The 19986-nt window shown below is 34.7% G+C and overlaps 1 protein-coding gene across 1 annotated transcript in view; it reads left to right on the forward strand.

Moving 5' to 3' along the window:
- The window catches only part of LOC117316955, a 33430-nt gene that overhangs the window by 1631 nt on the left and 11813 nt on the right, over nucleotides 1-19986 (forward strand). Inside the window, exons 2-9 of the mRNA XM_033871733.1 lie at nucleotides 1520-1665; nucleotides 2705-2875; nucleotides 5893-6003; nucleotides 9016-9157; nucleotides 10837-10878; nucleotides 13853-13943; nucleotides 18115-18216; nucleotides 18728-18850. Coding sequence (XP_033727624.1) covers nucleotides 1520-1665; nucleotides 2705-2875; nucleotides 5893-6003; nucleotides 9016-9157; nucleotides 10837-10878; nucleotides 13853-13943; nucleotides 18115-18216; nucleotides 18728-18850 — 928 coding nt within the window. The remainder of the gene's footprint in view (nucleotides 1-1519; nucleotides 1666-2704; nucleotides 2876-5892; nucleotides 6004-9015; nucleotides 9158-10836; nucleotides 10879-13852; nucleotides 13944-18114; nucleotides 18217-18727; nucleotides 18851-19986) is intronic.

The following is a 19986-nucleotide window of genomic DNA, read 5'->3' on the forward strand; positions in this document are numbered from 1 at the left end:
AGAAAGAATGAAAGTCATTAAAAAAATGAAAGTCATTAAGAAAGAATGAAAGTCATTAAAAAGAATGAAAGTCATTAAAAAGAGTGAAAGTCATTAAGAAAGAATGAAAGTCATTAAAAAAGAATGAAAGTCATTAAGAAAGAATGAAAGTCATTAAAAAGAATGAAAGTCATTAAAAAGAGTGAAAGTCATTAAGAAAGAATGAAAGTCATTAAAAAAGAGTGAAAGTCATTAAGAAAGAATGAAAGTCATTAAAAAAGACTGAAAGTCCTTAAAACAGAATGAAAGTAATTAAAAAGTGTGAAAGTCATTAAAAAAAGAGTGAAAGTCATTAAAAAAGAATGAAAGTCATTAAAAAGAGTGAAAGTCATTAAGAAAGAATGAAAGTCATTAAGAAAGAATGAAAGTCATTAAAAAGAGTGAAAGTCATTAAGAAAGAATGAAAGTCATTAAAAAAATGAAAGTCATTAAAAAGAATGAAAGTCATTAAGAAAGACTGAAAGTCCTTAAAACAGAATGAAAGTCATTAAAAAGTGTGAAAGTCATTAAAAAAGAGTGAAAGTCATTAAAAAAGAATGAAAGTCATTAAAAAGAGTGAAAGTCATTAAGAAAGAATGAAAGTCATTAAGAAAGAATGAAAGTCATTAAAAAGTGTGAAAGACATTAAAACAGAGTGAAAGTCATTAAAAAGAGTGAAAGTCATTAAAAAGTATGAAAGTCATTAAAAAAGAGTGAAAGTCATTAAAAAGTATGAAAGTCATTAAAAAAGAATGAAAGTCATTAAGAAAGAATGAAAGAATGAAAGTCATTAAGAAAGAATGAAAGTCATTAAAAAGAGTGAAAGTCATTAAAAAGAGAGAAAGTCATTAAAAGGGATGAAAGTCATTAAAAGGGATGAAAGTCATTAAAAAGACTGAAAGTCATTAAAAAAGAGTGAAAGTCATTAAAAAGTATGAAAGTCATTAAAAAGTGTGAAAGTCATTAAGAAATAGTGAAAGTCATTAAAAGGGATGAAAGTCATTAAAAAGACTGAAAGTCATTAAAAAGACTGAAAGTCATTAAAAAGAATGAAAGTCATAAAAAAAGAATGAAAGTCATTAAAACAGACTGAAAGTCATTAAAAAGAATGAAAGTTGTTAAAATAAGAATGTCATGTACAGTGACCTGTATGTCATGCACAATTGAGTGAATGTCATGTACTGATATAACAGTAGTCAGCCAGCTACTATAATAGTTACTGATGAGCTCCTTCTATGGCCTCACGATATAAATTTCCTACATTGATATGACGGTAGCTATAGACAGCCAGAGAGTTACTAATCTTCCATGGCCTTACGATGTAGCAAATTTCCTACGCAAAGACCAATACCACATGATCAGAAATTTATGTAAAAGAAATTCAGAGAATCACATAAAAGTGTACAAAAAGGGAAATATTGAATTTTCTCTTTGAACATTAAAATAAAGATTTAACAATGAAGTGATCCGTGACATGATGCTAATTTTTTTTATTTGACAGATTAACTACCTTGCCTGCAATATAGTGGCATTTTTCTGTGCGATACAGATGAGAAAACGACTTCCTGGATCAATAGAAAACAGTCAACAGAGACATGTTATAGAACTATGTATCGGACTTCTCCTGTCTGTGTTCTGTTTTGGGTAGTAAGTATATATTCAAATACATTGTCATTTTAATCTAGTGTCATTAACATTGTTTTTAACGAACATTAATATTCGTTTATTAGAATCCAAAGTAGAATTGCTGTGTATGCCCATATTTCGCGACTTTTTCACCATGCACCACCTACTTCCGTTTTCATTCCAATATGGCTGATTTCAAAACATCCACTTCAAACCACAGACTTAGCGATATATATCAACACAGAAGTCTGTAATTTTACTGAAACTATTGAAATATATTCTGATCTAAAGAACGTTTTGCATATGCACACGTTTATAAATTTGTATCCCTAATGAATGATAATTTAATCATGTCACTTAAACATTGCTTTTCATAGATGTAATGTCAATTTAATCAAGGTGCTGGGACATATTAAGAGGGAAAACAGAAAAAGAAGAAAACAATCGCTCACCCCTTTGTTAGTGAGACAAGACGATCTTAGCCCCTGGGAAAAACTCATGTTTTGTGAATATAAGAGTTCTCCCCCTTTGGTTGTAATTCCACTGTTTCACTCATGAGTGAATGAAAGATTCTATAACAAGAATCGACACTGACAGTAGCCTGGCAGCCCTGGGCTGCCTGGAATCTGTTCGGGCTGCCAGAATACATTTTCAGCCAAATGTATAATGTCCAGCTTAAGTTTTCTTCATTTACTTCAATAATTTTATTTTCAAAACTTTTTCCTGAAACCCTTTGGTGTAAAATCTAATAATTTTATAACTCAGAATGAACTAGAATGCAGGAAACTGCATCTAGAATTCAATTTTTTCCCCTCAGTGTTGGGGTAAGCGGCTGGAGGTACTATGCCCTGAAACCCCCTAAAAGGGGTAGATTCACCTTTGGCAGTCCGGGCTGCCTCATTCCACAACCTGGCAGCCAGGCGGTCTGTCTAGGTGATTAAGTTAGTGTCAATCCCTGTATATGTTTTTTTACTGTCTCTGTATAAGTTATAATTTTTACTTAATGGTAGGATGGTCATAGGATGTCTGGATTTTAATGTAAAAACTTGTATACTTACAGCCAGGCCATCCACATGGTCCTGTACTCTACAATACCCTACCTGTTTATGTTGTATGGACCGAGGGACTCTTTTCATAAGATAGTTTTTGCTGTAGTTATGGGCTATGCTTCTATCATGCATATCTACCGACTATACTACGACTTCTTCGGCTTCTCACTGGATGTAACTGGGTAAGATTACTGTAAATGTTTGTATATTTTCCCCAGGTGTAATTTGACAGATTTCTTTTTTTTTTTTTAGAATTATTCATCAAATATTTTTTACTAATACAATGTTATTAAAAATGATGGTTCTTTTTTTTCTTTTTTGTCAGTTTCCAAAAATTTAGTTTTTGAGAAACACAAACAGTTACAAAAATGTCCTCATACAAGAGGGCTCTTACTCGTCATTCATCCATCCATTCATTCATTCATTCATTCATTCTGGATATTCCATATCATAAAATTAACTAAATCTAAACAACAATACCAGTACCAAATGGTTGGGGAGCTCCCTACCTAACAACGTCTAGATTACAATCGTGCATTTTTAATTCGTGCGTAATATGTTGCTTTCTAAACTGTTACATTTCCAATCTGTATTTATATTCATGTTAACATATTTCCAGATTTTTCTCACCACTTAGGTCTCCCTTTCTTGCCAATTACATAACTTAGTCCATTTAATTTTCCTGTCTCTGGATTGTAATGTAACAGATCTTAATGTACAGGGCAAGATATAGGCAGTTGGGCCCACTCACCATAGAATGACATACAGTGATTCCCCCTACTGGTTACTTAACTCTGTGTAAGCATAATGGTGGAAATAAAAGGTTTATGTAAAAACATTTAATCTTTAAATTGATTTTAATCATTTGAATCACATTCCCTTGGAAACTCTTGCCGTATTTATCTGCAAATAAGAGCCTTCTATTTCTTCTGTTTTTTTTCAGATACATCAAATTCAAAATATTCAGTTAAAAGTGGTTCTCAAATAAGTCCTCCCGAAGCTTTAAATTTTTACACTCATGGAGGGGGCTTATTTAAGGATAAATATGGTATAAACTTTTATACTTGTGGAGGGGGCTTATTGGGATAAATACAGTACTAAACTTTTACACTTGGGGAGGGGGCTTATTGGGATAAACACAGTACTAAACTTTTACACTAGGGAAGGGGCTTATTGGGATAAATACAGTACTAAACTTTTACACTAGGGGAGGGGGCTTATTGGGATAAATACAGTACTAAACTTTTACACTAGGGGAGGGGGCTTATTGGGATAAATACAGTACTAAACTTTTACACTAGGGGAGGGGGCTTGTTTGAGGATAAATATGGTACTAAACCTTTACACTAGGGGAGGGGGCTTATTGGGATAAATACAGTACTAAACTTTTACACTAGGGGAGGGGGCTTATTGGGATAAATACAGTACTAAACTTTTACACTAGGGGAGGGGGCTTGTTTGAGGATAAATACAGTACTAAACTTTTACACTAGGGGAGGGGGCTTATTGGGATAAATACAGTACTAAACTTTTACACTAGGGGAGGGGGCTTATCTGAGGATAAATACAGTACTAAACTTTTACACTAGGGGAGGGGGCTTATTTGAGGATAAATACAGTACTAAACTTTTATACTTGTGGAGGGGGCTTGTTTGAGGATAAATACAGTACTAAACTTTTACAATAGGGGAGGGGGCTTATTTGAGGATAAATACAGTACTAAACTTTTACACTAGGGGAGGGGGCTTGTTTGAGGATAAATACAGTACTAAACTTTTACACTAGGGGAGGGGGCTTATTTGAGGAAAAATACAGTACTAAACTTTTACACTAGGGGAGGGGGCTTGTTTGAGGATAAATACAGTACTAAACTTTTACACTAGGGGAGGGGGCTTATCTGAGGATAAATACAGTACTAAACTTTTACACTAGGGGAGGGGGCTTATTTGAGGATAAATACAGTACTAAACTTTTACACTAGGGGAGGGGGGCTTATTGGGATAAATACAGTACTAAACTTTTACACTAGGGGAGGGGGCTTATCTGAGGATAAATACAGTACTAAACTTTTACACTAGGGGAGGGGGCTTATTTGAGGATAAGTACTGTACTAAACTTTTACACTAGAGGAGGGGGCTTATCTGAGGATAAATACTGTACTTAACTTTTACACTAGGGGAGGGGGCTTATCTAAGGATAAATGCTGTACTAAACTTTTACACTAGGGGAGGGGGCTTGTTTGAGGATAAATACAGTACTAAACTTTTACACTAGGGGAGGGGGCTTATCTAAGGATAAATGCTGTACTAAACTTTTACACTAGGGGAGGGGGCTTGTTTGAGGATAAATGCTGTACTAAACTTTTACACTAGGGGAGGGGGTTTGTTTGAGGATAAATACTGTACTAAACTTTTACACTAGGGGAGGGGGCTTGTTTGAGGATAAATACTGTACTAAACTTTTACACTAGGGGAGGGGGCTTGTTTGAGGATAAATACTGTACTAAGCTTTTACACTAGTGGAGGGGGCTTGTTTGAGGATAAATACTGTACTAAACTTTTACACAGGGGAGGGGGCTTGTTTGAGGATAAATACAGTACTAAACTTTTCCACTAGGGGAGGATCATACTGGCTTATTTTAGGATCAATATGGTATAAGCTCTAGGGATTTTCCTACAATAGAAACAGGGTCCGTTAAAAGGACTCGTTCCCCTAAAAACATGTAGTGGAAATTTTCAATTTACCACTGAAATATTCTTTTGAATGATTAAGTAAGTTTTATCTACAAAGACCTATACTAACTTAAAGGTACTTTTGAAAAATAAAAAAACAGCTATAGATAACAAAATGAAATCAAAATTAATATAAAGGCAATATTTATCAATGAAAAACTGAAATTTGTATGAATTTCACTTTTTTTTTGTTTTTCCTAATGTCAAATTTTTTTCGCATAGAAATTCCCAATTCAATGCACCCTGGACCCAGTTGAAAAATTGTAGGAAAATCCCTGAGCCATTCTAGACATTCTGGACTTTGTGAAATGTACACATTTCTACTGTTGTATTGAGTGCTTCCTTTACAAATTTTTTTTTTTTTTTTTTTTTTTTAAACCGTGGATTCCAATATTGATATCACTATTGCATGGATTTTGTGCCTTTCATTTTGTTTTCCAGTTCTTAGTTACGTTTTGTTATTGTAGACCTTTGATGCTGATGACACAGAAATGCACAAGTGTTGCATTTGCTCTGCATGATGGAACCGAGAAAGACGAAGAAAAATTGTCAGAAGATCAGAAGAAAATGTGCATCAGGTAGCTAGCTTATTTACCATATTTTATAGCTGTTTTTACATGTAGTACAAAAACGCCAGTAGTATATTGTGTAGTGGAGAAATATAGAGGTTATTGTGTAGTGGAGAAATATAGGTTATTGTGTAGTGGAGAAATATAGGTTATTGTGTAGTGGAGAAATATAGGTTATTGTGTAGTGGAGAAATATAGAGGTTATTGTCTAATGAAGAAATATAGAGGTTATTGTCTAGTGGAGAAATATAGGTTATTGTGTAGTGGAGAAATATAGGTTATTGTGTAGTGGAGAAATATAGAGGTTATTGTCTTGTGGAGAAATATAGAGGTTATTGTCTAATGAAGAAATATAGAGGTTGTTGTCTAGTGGAGAAATATAGGTTATTGTGTAGTGGAGAAATATAGAGGTTATTGTCTAGTGGAGAAATATAGGTTATTGTGTAGTGGAGAAATATAGAGGTTATTGTCTAGTGGAGAAATATAGAGGTTATTGTGTAATGGAGAAATATAGAGGTTATTGTGTAATGGAGAAATATAGAGGTTATTGTGTAGTGGAGAAATATAGAGGTTATTGTCTAGTGGAGAAATATAGAGGTTATTGTCTAGTGGAGAAATATAGGTTATTGTGTAGTGGAGAAATATAGGATATTGTGTAGGGAAGAAATAAAGGGGTTATTGTCTAGTGGAGAAATATAGAGGTTATTGTCTAGTGGAGAAATATAGAGGTTATTGTCTAGTGGAGAAATATAGAGGTTATTGTGTAGGGAAGAAATAAAGGGGTTATTGTCTAGTGGAGAAATATAGAGGTTATTGTCTAGTGGAGAAATATAGAGGTTATTGTCTAGTGGAGAAATATAGAGGTTATTGTCTTGTGGAGAAATATAGAGGTTATTGTCTAGTGGAGAAATATAGAGGTTATTGTCTTGTGGAGAAATATAGAGGTTATTGTCTAGTGGAGAAATATAGAGGTTATTGTGTAGTGGAGAAATATAGAGGTTATTGTCTTGTGGAGAAATATAGAGGTTATTGTCTAGTGGAGAAATATAGAGGTTATTGTCTAGTGGAGAAATATAGAGGTTATTGTGTAGTGGAGAAATATAGAGGTTATTGTGTAGTGGAGAAATATAGGGGTTATTGTCTTGTGGAGAAATATAGGGGTTATTGTCTAGTGGAGAAATATAGAGGTTATTGTGTAGTGGAGAAATATAGGGTTATTGTCTAGTGGAGAAATATAGAGGTTATTGTCTAGTGGAGAAATATAGAGGTTATTGTGTAGTGGAGAAATATAGGTTATTGTGTAGGGAAGAAATAAAGGGGTTATTGTCTAGTGGAGAAATATAGAGGTTATTGTCTAGTGGAGAAATATAGAGGTTATTGTCTAGTGGAGAAATATAGAGGTTATTGTCTTGTGGAGAAATATAGAGGTTATTGTCTAGTGGAGAAATATAGAGGTTATTGTCTTGTGGAGAAATATAGAGGTTATTGTCTTGTGGAGAAATATAGAGGTTATTGTCTTGTGGAGAAATATAGAGGTTATTGTCTAGTGGAGAAATATATAGGTTATTGTCTTGTGGAGAAATATAGAGGTTATTGTCTTGTGGAGAAATATAGAGGTTATTGTGTAGTGGAGAAATATATAGGTTATTGTCTTGTGGAGAAATATAGAGGTTATTGTCTAGTGGAGAAATATAGGTTATTGTGTAGGGAAGAAATATAGAAGTTATTGTCTTATGGAGAAATATAGAGGTTATTGTCTAGTGGAGAAATATAGAGGTTATTGTCTTGTGGAGAAATATAGAGGTTATTGTCTTGTAGAGATATATAGAGGTTATTGTCTAGTGGAGAAATATAGGTTATTGTCTTGTGGAGAAATATAGAGGTTATTGTCTAATGGAGAAATATAGAGGTTATTGTCTAGTGGAGAAATATAGAGGTTATTGTCTAGTGGAGAAATATAGAGGTTATTGTCTATTGGAGAAATATAAAGGTTACCAGGTATTGTCTAGTGGAGAAATATAGAGGTTATTGTGTAGTGGAGAAATATAGGTTATTGTCTATTCTACCATCTTTGCTATGCAACGCCAGTTTTGATTAGTTTAAAACCATGTATTATTTTCCAATAACCCATGCTCGTGCCAATAATACACGGTCGTGAGTCACGGCTGTTACAGTTTTATATATCTAAAATTCACCCGTTTCATAAAAGGTTACTATAGCCGAGTGGGCTAATGGGTTAGTCTTTCAATAAATTTTTATCACGACGCGAGTTCGAATCCTACGGAGGCCCCCCTTTTTTCTTTTTTTCTTTTTTTTATTCTTTTTTTTTTTGAATTTTCAAAATCAATGCCATATGATAGATGCTCTTGATCGTAGTACTGTATTGCCTGTATATTTCATCAGCAAATAATGCAATACTCAAGAAATAAAAAGTTTTCTCGGGGTTTCTTTGCTGTTTTTCTATCAGAAAGAGGTCGATCTCAGAACTAAACAGTACATGGTAGAATAGAAATAATCAACTTTGAATCGTGTATTGTTGCAGGATATACAACTTGGACTCGGATATTTTGCAATTTTAATTAATAACTCAGGCCTGCGGCTTTTGTTATTAATTTAATTGCAAACTATCCTCGTCCTCGTTGTATATCCTGCAACAATACACGAGTCTTCGTTAATTATTTCTTAAATGTAATATGATCAAGGTATTGTCGTAGTAATATTGTCATTGTTGTTCAAACAGATTCTCATTTGGATCATAGCTTTTGAACTGAACCAATATATATCTCGATGGAATTTTAAACATTTGTGCATTACCCATAGCTGCTGTGCATTTCAAGGTCAAAGGTCAGTTAAGTGCAAAATTTCCAATTTGAATGCAGTCTTGTCTTGGGCAAAGCTTTTCAACTATTGAAGATATCTTGATGACACTTGAAACATAGACATCATTTTTTTAGTTCAAAGTCAGGTAAGAAGATGGGTTTTTGTTTACTAATTTGATGAAGTAATTTTGGATTTTTTCAGGAAGACACCCGATGCCCTGTCCTATTACAGCTACATTTTCTGTTTCCACGGCGTCATGGCAGGACCGCCTGTCTTCTATACTGATTACATACAATTCATTAATGGAGAAAACCTCAAGGTTTCAAAACCAGAAACAAAAAATGTAAGTATATTATTGGGATCACGTGTTGTTTCGCAGATAACTTCGGTAGACTCTTAACAAAGTCCTTTTTAGTAGCTCATCTGGTCCAAAGGACTTGTGACCTTATGCTGTGGCGTAATTTCCCTCTTCCATCAACAAAAACTACTAGTCACGAACCACTGAGCAGATTTCAACCAAATTAGGAGTGGCCGGGGCCTGAGGGGTGAGACCAAACATGAAAAATATGCACCAAACCGGTTAAAATTCTTCCTCTTCTGTATGAATGAAAGGATTTGTTCCATATTTCATTTGAAGCATCCTTTGGTAAAGGGAAACCAATTTTGTATAAATGATGGGTCTGGTCCCCTGGGGGCCTGAGGGGCGGGGCCAAATAATGGAAATATAGCAATTACTTTAAAACCTTCTTCTTAAGTAGGAATGAAATGATTTGGTCCATATTTGATTTAAAGCATTCTTGGATGAAGGGGAACAAATTTTCTTTAAAAGATGGGTTTAGGCTGAAGCATCCTCAACATCTTAGGGCAAAACATTAAATATGCACCAAATTGGTTAAAATCCTTCTTCCTGTATGAATTGAAAGGCTTTTTTTCCATCTTTGGTGTGAAGCATGTTGGGTTCTGGCCCTGCATGGGCGTAAGGGGTGGGGCTAAATATATGAAATAAAGCAAATTTTTAAAAATCCTTTTTCTCATTTCTGTAGAAATGTAGAGTGTTTTCCCATATTCACTGCCATTTCCAGGTGAGTGATGCAGACCCTCTGGGCCTCTTGTTTATTCTTGATTTGAAATTAAATGTTTGAATTAGATTTTCAGCAAGTGAAGATCAACTAAACCTAGTAACTGTGAAGAAAAATTGCTCTCTTCCAGTATGTTCTATTTTTTCTGATTAAACATGATATTTTTCAGTGGGATCACCTGGGTTTTTCACCAAAGGGCACTTTGTCATCTGCCCTCTGTATGTCTTTCCATGTCATTCCTCCGTATTTTCTCAAAAGATCTCGACTTAAGATATTTGGCTGGTAGATTCCTTGGATAAAAGCTGACAAAATAAAGATGGTAAAAAAAATGACCTTGACCCATTTTTAGCTCACCTGGACTGAAGGTCCGGTGAGCTTAATTATGTCATGGCGCGGCGTCCTTTTAAATCGCTACTAGTCATAAAGTTATGAATGCATGTTGTAAACTTAGGGAGTCTGGACTTCATTATTTCTTTAAAGCAGTTGGGATCCCCATACTATAACCATATATAGCATTGTTTGAGGTTGACAAACAAAACGAATTGAACATGAACATTATTTTGACATTTGGTCAAATCCAACCAGGTGAGCGTTACAGGCCCCATGGGCCTCTTGTTAAAGGTCACTGGGCTCAAAACTCAAATTCTTCTGATTAACCAAAAGCTCTAGATTCAAGAAATTTGGCAGGTAGGTTCATGGAAAAGAAAAGAATGGAAATTGACCTTAACCATAATCAACAATACATTGATCAAATTTGTTAAAATTCCTTTCGATTGACCGAAAGACTTCAAGTCAACAAAAATGTGAATACTGAGTGAGCAATGCTGTTGGCCCCTTTGGGCCACTTGTTGAAACAAATAACAAACAGCATCCTGATACACAAAAAAAGCAAAATCATACAATTCACAAACAATGAATCAATTTTTTTTTATTGTTATTTCAGACCAGTAATCATCAGATTGAGAGCCCTACACCAACTCCAGAGGTAAGTAATCGTATCAAAAGGTCTACACCAACTCCGTAGGTAAGTAATCGTATCAAAAGGTCTACACCAACTCCAGAGGTAAGTAATCGTATCGAAGGTCTACACCAACTCCGGAGGTAAGTAATCGTATCAAAAGGTCTACACCAACTCTGGAGGTAAGTAATCGTATCAAAAGGGCTACACCAACTCTGCAGGTAGGTAATCGTATCAAAAGGTCTACACCAACTCCGGAGGTAAGTTATCGTATCAAAAGGTCTACACCAACTCCGGAGGTAAGTTATCGTATCAAAAGGTCTACACCAACTCTGGAGGTAAGTTATCGTATCAAAAGGTCTACACCAACTCCGGAGGTAAGTTATCGTATCAAAAGGTCTACACCAACTCCGGGGGTAAGTTATCGTATCAAAAGGTCTACACCAACTCCGGAGGTAAGTTATCGTATCAAAAGGTCTACACCAACTCCGGGGGTAAGTAATCGTATCAAAAGGTCTACACCAACTCCGGGGGTAAGTTATCGTATCAAAAGGTCTATACCAACTCTGTAGGTAAGTTATCGTATCAAAAGGTCTACACCAACTCCGGGGGTAAGTTATCGTATCAAAAGGTCTACACCAACTCTGGAGGTAGGTAATCGTATCAAAAGGTCTACACCAACTCCAGAGGTAAGTTATCGTATCAAAAGGTCTACACCAACTCTGGAGGTAGGTAATCGTATCAAAAGGTCTACACCAACTCCAGAGGTAAGTTATCGTATCAAAAGGTCTACACCAACTCTGGAGGTAGGTAATCGTATCAAAAGGTCTACACCAACTCCAGAGGTAAGTTATCGTATCAAAAGGTCTACACCAACTCCGGGGGTAAGTTATCGTATCAAAAGTTCTACACCAACTCCGTAGGTAAGTAATTGTATCAAAGGTCTACACCAACTCCGGAGGTAAGTAATCGTATCAAAAGGGCTACACCAACTCTGTAGGTAAGTAATCGTATCAAAAGGGCTACACCAACTCCGGAGGTAAGTTATCGTATCAAAAGGTCTACACCAACTCTGGAGGTAAGTTATCGTATCAAAAGGTCTACACCAACTCTGCAGGTAAGTAATCGTATCAAAAGGTCTACACCAACTCCTGGGGTAAGTAATCGTATCAAAGGTCTACACCAACTCCAGAGGTAAGTAATCGTATCGAAGGTCTACACCAACTCCGGAGGTAAGTAATTGTATCAAAAGGTCTACACCAACTCCTGGGGTAAGTAATCGTATCAAAGGTCTACACCAACTCCAGAGGTAAGTAATCGTATCAAAGGTCTACACCAACTCTGGAGGTAAGTAATTGTATCAAAAGGTCTACACCAACTCCGGAGGTAAGTAATCGTATCAAAAGGTCTACACCAACTCCGGAGGTAAGTAATCGTATCAAAAGGTCTACACCAACTCCGGGGGTAAGTAATCGTATCAAAAGGTCTACACCAACTCTGGAGGTAAGTAATCGTATCAAAAGGTCTACACCAACTCTGGAGGTAAGTAATCGTATCAAAAGGTCTACACCAACTCCGGAGGTAGGTAATCGTATCAAAAGGTCTACACCAACTCTGGAGGTAAGTAATCGTATCAAAAGGTCTACACCAACTCTGGAGGTAAGTAATCGTATCAAAAGGTCTACACCAACTCCGGGGGTAAGTAATCGTATCAAAAGGTCTACACCAACTCCGGGGGTAAGTAATCGTATCAAAAGGTCTACACCAACTCTGTAGGTAAGTTATCGTATCAAAAGGTCTACACCAACTCCGAAGGTAAGTTATCGTATCAAAGGTCTACACCAACTCTGGGGGTAAGTAATCGTATCAAAAGGTCTACACCAACTCCTGGGGTAAGTTATCGTATCAAAAGGTCTACACCAACTCTGGAGGTAAGTAATCGTATCAAAAGGTCTACACCAACTCTGGAGGTAAGTAATCGTATCAAAGGTCTACACCAACTCCAGAGGTAAGTAATCGTATCAAAGGTCTACACCAACTCTGGAGGTAAGTAATCGTATCAAAAGGTCTACACCAACTCCAGAGGTAAGTAATCGTATCAAAGGTCTACACCAACTCCAGGGGTAAGTTATCGTATCAAAAGGTCTACACCAACTCTGGAGGTAAGTTATCGTATCAAAAGGTCTACACCAACTCTGGAGGTAAGTAATCGTATCAAAAGGTCTACACCAACTCTGGAGGTAAGTTATCGTATCAAAAGGTCTACACCAACTCCGTAGGTAAGTTATCGTATCAAAAGGTCTACACCAACTCCGGAGGTAAGTTATCGTATCAAAAGGTCTACACCAACTCTGTAGGTAAGTAATCGTATCAAAAGGTCTACACCAACTCTGGAGGTAAGTAATGGTATCAAAAGGTCTACACCAACTCCAGGGGTAAGTTATCGTATCAAAAGGTCTACACCAACTCCGGGGGTAAGTTATCGTATCAAAAGGTCTACACCAACTCTGGAGGTAAGTAATCGTATCAAAAGGTCTACACCAACTCTGGAGGTAAGTTATCGTATCAAAAGGTCTACACCAACTCCAGAGGTAAGTTATCGTATCAAAAGGTCTACACCAACTCCGGAGGTAAGTTATCGTATCAAAAGGTCTACACCAACTCCAGAGGTAAGTTATCGTATCAAAAGGTCTACACCAACTCCAGAGGTAAGTTATCGTATCAAAAGGTCTACACCAACTCTGTAGGTAAGTTATCGTATCAAAAGGTCTACACCAACTCTGGAGGTAAGTAATTGTATCAAAAGGTCTACACCAACTCCGGAGGTAAGTAATTGTATCAAAAGGTCTACACCAACTCCGGAGGTAAGTAATCGTATCAATAGTTTCCTTTTTCCTGAATTTCATTGCATATATTAATTGTAATATATACAAATAGCTATATAAATTTAAAAGAATTGCTCATAGTTTCTAAGATGGTATAATGATGTGTTTGTGTTTAGACGGCGATGAGAGAGACTGGACTGATTGTAGCTGTGTGTGGAGTACTGATGCTGCTGAGTCCGATCTTCTTTCCAGTTTCAAGACTGGCAGGTAATTTTCTAGTCTTATATAATTTAAGACTGATAGGGAAAACAAAATGGCTGACTGGTGGCCATGTTGACAGTTGAGGATTGATATTTCTCAAGTTTTATCGCAGTTTGTTAAATTCTTCCTTCGTCCTTTGTTGCACATGTTCGGTTTTGAGTTTGATCAAAATGCAAAATGGCGGACAGACAGTCATCTTGGATTTCGGTAGTTGATATTTGTTATGCCAATTTATCTTTGGATCTATAAGGCTGTTCATTTTTGGGCCTGATCAGAAAAAGGAAAGTACTCCTCTTAGAAATGATGCATTAAACACTTAATCTACACATTTGTTTGTAACTACATATCTACATAAACATTTGTTTGTAACTATATATTGTGATAGAAACATTTGTTTGTAACTATATAAACATTTGTTTGTAACTACATATCTACATAAACATTTGTTTGTAACTATATATTGTGATAGAAACATTTGTTGTGACTATATAAACATTTGTTTGTAACTATATAAACATTTGTTTGTAACTTTATAAACATTTGTTTGTGACTGTATAAACATTTGTTGTAACTATATACAGTGTAAACATTTGTTTGTAACTATATAAACATTTGTTGTGAGTATATAAACATTTGTTAGCTCACCTGGTCCGAAGGACCAAGGTGAGCTTATGCCATACCGTGGCGTCCGTCGTCCGCCCGTCTGTCTCTCGTCCGTCCGTCCGTCAACAATTGACTTATTTGACTTCTTCTTCATAACCGCTGATCAGAATTTGAACAAATTTGGTCAGAAGCATCCCTATGGGTAGGGGACTCAAAATTATACAAATGATGGAGCTGACCCCCTGGGGGCCTCTTGGGTGGGGCCAAAAGGGGTCAATTTGGAGCTATTGATATAAACGACTTCTTCTCTGAAACCAAGCAATGGCTATCACTCATATTTGCCTGGTAGCATCATTATGGGGTGGGGATTCAAAATTGTTCAAATGATGGGGCTGACCCCCCAGGGGCCTGAGGGGCGGGGCCAAATGTAGTCGATTTGGCTATATTGATATAAACGACTTCTCTGAAACCAAGCAATGGCTATCGCTCATATTTGCCTGGTAGCATCATTATGGAGTGGGGATTCAAAATTGTACAAATGATGGGGCTGACCCCCCAGGGGCCTGAGGGGCGGGGTCGAATGTGGTCAATTTGGCTATATTGATATAAACGACTTCTTCTCTGAAATCAAGCAATGGCTATCGCTCATATTTGCCTGGTAGCATCATTATGGGGTGGGGATTCAAAATTGTATAAATGATGGGGCTGATCCCCCACGGGCCTGAGGGGCGGGGCCAAATGTGGTCAATTTGGCTATATTGATATAAATGACTTCTTCTCTGAAACCGAGCAATGGCTATCGCTTATATTTGCCTGGTAGCATCATTATGGGGTGGGGATTCAAAATTGTACAAATGATGGGGCTGACCCCCCAGGGGCTTGAGGGGCGGGGCCAAATGTGGTCAATTTGGCTATATTGATATAAACGACTTCTTCTCTGAAATCAAGCAATGGCTTTCGCTCATATTTGCCTGGTAGCATCACTACGGGGTGGGGATTCAAAATTGAACAAATGATGGGGCTGACCCAGGCCGCCAGGGGGCTGAGGGGTGGGGCCAAAAGGGGTCAATTTGGCTAAATTGTTTTAAACAACTTATTCTCTGAAACTAAGCAATGGTTTGACTGGTAGCATCCTATTGGGGTAGGGATTCAAAATTGCATAAAGGAAGGAGCTGACCCCCAAGGGGGCAGAGGTCAGGGTCAAAAGGGGTCAATTGGTCTAAACAAGTTCTTCTCTGAAACTAAGCAATGGATATCACTCACATTTGTGTGGTAGCATCCCTCTGAGGTCGCGGATTAATGCACTTTTTGGAATTTTCAGTATTAAAATAAAACCAATGTACATGTACCCATATAAAATGCTTATGATATATATTGACATAGCAATACCAGCGACAAATATACTTCAGCATCATTCTTGTTTCATATCTCATGAAACCAGGTGAGCGATACAGACCCTCTGGGCCTCTTGTTTGTAACTATATAAACATTTGTTGTGACTATATAAACATTTGTTTGTAACTATATAAATATTTGTTGTGACTATATAAACATTTGTTGTAACTATATAAACATTTGTTTGTGACTATAGAAGCATTTGTTTGTAACTATATAAACATTTGTTGTGACTATATAAACATTTTTTTGTAACTATAGAAACATTTGTTGTAACTATATAAACATTTGTTGTTATTATATCAACATTTGTTGTAACTATATAAACATTTGTTGTAACTATATAAACATTTGTTTGTGACTATAGAAGCATTTGTTTGTGACTATATAAACATTTGTTGTGACTATATAAACATTTGTTTGTAACTATAGAAACATTTGTTGTAACTATATAAACATTTGTTTGTGACTATATAAACATTTGTTGTAACTATATAAACATTTGTTTGTAACTATATAAACATTTGTTTGTAACTATATAAACATTGTTGTGACTATATAAACATTTGTTGTAACTATAGAAGCATTTGTTTGTGACTATATAAACATTTGTTGTAACTATATAAACATTTGTTTGTAACTATATAAACATTTGTTTGTAACTATATAAACATTTGTTTGTAACTATATAAACATTTGTTGTGACTATATAAACATTTGTTGTAACTATAGAAGCATTTGTTTGTGACTATATAAACATTTGTTGTAACTATATAAACATTTGTTGTAACTATATAAACATTTGTTTGTAACTATATAAACATTTGTTGTAACTATATAAACATTTGTCTGTGACTATATAAACATTTGTTGTAACTATAGAAGCATTTGTTTGTGACTATATAAACATTTGTCTGTGACTATATAAACATTTGTTTGTGACTATTGAAGCATTTGTTTGTGACTATATAAACATTTGTTGTGACTATATAAACATTTGTTTGTAACTATAGAAACATTTGTTGTAACTATATAAACATTTGTTTGTGACTATATAAACATTTGTTGTAACTATATAAACATTTGTTTGTAACTATATAAACATTTGTTGTAACTATATAAACATTTGTTTGTAACTATATAAACATTTGTTTGTAACTATATAAACATTTGTTGTAACTATATAAAGATTTGTCTGTGACTATATAAACATTTGTTGTAACTATATAAATATTTGTTTGTAACTATATAAACAATCGTTGTGACTATATAAACATTTGTTTGTGACTTTATAAACATTTGTTGTGACTATATAAACATTTGTTGTAACTATATAAACATTTGTTTGTAACTATATAAACATTTGTTGTAACTATATAAACATTTGTCTGTGACTATATAAACATTTGTTGTAACTATATAAATATTTGTTTGTGACTATAGAAACAATCGTTGTGACTATATAAACATTTGTTTGTGACTTTATAAACATTTGTTGTGACTATATAAACATTTGTTGTGACTATATAAACATTTGTTGTAACTATATAAACATTTGTTGTAACTATATAAACATTTGTTGTAACTATATAAACATTTGTTGTAACTATAGAAACAATCGTTGTGACTATATAAACATTTGTTTGTGACTTTATAAACATTTGTTGTAACTATATAAACATTTGTTGTAACTATATAAACATTTGTTTGTAACTATATAAACATTTGTTTGTAACTATATAAACATTTGTTGTAACTATATAAACATTTGTTGTAACTATATAAATATTTGTTTGTGACTATAGAAACAATCGTTGTGACTATATAAACATTTGTTTGTGACTTTATAAACATTTGTTGTGACTATATAAACATTTGTTGTAACTATATAAACATTTGTTTGTGACTATATAAACATTTGTTGTAACTATATAAACATTTGTTTGTAACTATATAAACATTTGTTTGTAACAATAGAAATATTATTTTGGTATTAACTTGGGTATTTAATGGCCGTGAATATAGTGAAATGAAATCCCTTCATATATAACCATCAATACAGTACTAGCTAACTTACACTGGGATCTTTTGGTCCAGAATACATTTGTTTAAAAGAAGAACATTCCTAACTTAGATAGTAGTTTATTGGTCTAACTCAGATTTCCATTTTTGTTTACAGATGATGAGTTCCTGTATGAGACCAACATCCTGTACCGTAATCTGTATTTGCTCATCTCTGTTTCCCTGGTCCGAGCAAAATATTACTTTGCCTGGAAACTCGGTATGAAGGTCTTGTTGTTATACTGTTGACTTAATGTACCTTCGGTACAAACTACATTCAAATCAAACAATTCCACTATCACATAAAAATCAAACAGTTTCTCTGTCACTTAAAAAATCAAACAATTTTCTCTGTCACTTAAAAATCAAACAATTTCTCTGTCGCATTCAAAACAAACAATTTCTCTGTCGCATTCAAGTCAAACAATTTCTCTGTCGTATTCAAATCAAACAATTTCTCTGTCACATAAAAATCAAACATTTTTTTCTGTCACATAAAAATCAAACAATTTTTCTGTCACATTTATAATATGAAATCAAACAATTTCACTGTCACATTTAAATCAAACAATTTCACTGCAGACTACATTCAAATGGAAACAATGATTTCACTCTCTGACCATTTAATAGAAGAAAAATTTGTACACATTGTGATTTATACTCTGGAGAACAAATATCTTAGATAACAGTCTCTACTGTCAATCATTTATATTGACTTTCTGCTGTTAAAGGTGAACTTACCAACCAATCAGCAGGACTTGGTTTTCAAGGCTACGACGAAAATGGCAAAGAAAAGTGGGATTTATTGAATAACGTCAATATATGGAGGTTAGAGGTAAGGTCACCAAGAAATTGTAAGCTTTTGAAAAGTGTTACTTTCAACCATACAAATGTTTTACTTTCAACCATACAGATGTTTTACTTTCAACCATACAGATGTTTTACTTTCAACAATACAGTTGTTTTACTTTCAACCATACATATGTTTTACTTTCAACCATACATATGTTTTACTTTCAACCATACATATGTTTTACTTTCAACCATACAGATGTTTTACTTTCAACCATACAGATGTTTTACTTTCAACCATACAGATGTTTTACCTTCAACCATACAGATGTTTTACCTTCAACCATACAGTTGTTTTATTTTCAACCATACAAATGTTTTACTTTCAACCATACAAATGTTTTACTTTCAACCATACAAATGTTTTACTTTCAACCATAGACATGTTTTACTTTCAACCATACAAATGTTTGACCTTCAACCATACAAATGTTTTACTTTCAACCATACAAATGTTTGACCTTCAACCATACAATGTTTTACTTTCAACCATACATATGTTTTACTTTCAACCATAGACATGTTTTACTTTCAACCATACAAATGTTTTACTTTCATCCATACAAATGTTTTGCTTTCAACCATACAGTTGTTTTACCTTCAACAACACAGATAATCTCCTGCTTATACATTAACTCCTACAGATGTATATCAAATAAATTATCACCAGTTTAGATATGACATCCCCTAGTTATAATATGACATCCCCTAGTTATAATATAACATCCCACAGTTATAATATGACATCCCCTAGTTATAATATGACATCCCACAGTTTAGATATGACATCCCCTAGTTATAATATGACATACCACAGTTATAATATGACATCCCACAGTTATAACATGACATCCCACAGTTTAGATATGACATCCCCTAGTTATAATATGACATACCACAGTTATAATATGACATCACACAGTTATAATATGACATCCCACAGTTATAATATGACATCCCACAGTTTAGATATGACATTCCACAGTTTAGATATGACATCCCCTAGTTATAATATGACATCCCCTAGTTATAATATGACATCCCCTAGTTATAATATGACATCCCCTAGTTATAATATGACATCCCACAGTTTAGATATGACATCCCCTAGTTATAATATGACATCCCCTAGTTATAA

Source organism: Pecten maximus, chromosome 18 (assembly GCF_902652985.1).
Source record: "Pecten maximus chromosome 18, xPecMax1.1, whole genome shotgun sequence".
In the NCBI taxonomy this organism is placed as follows: domain Eukaryota; kingdom Metazoa; phylum Mollusca; class Bivalvia; order Pectinida; family Pectinidae; genus Pecten; species Pecten maximus.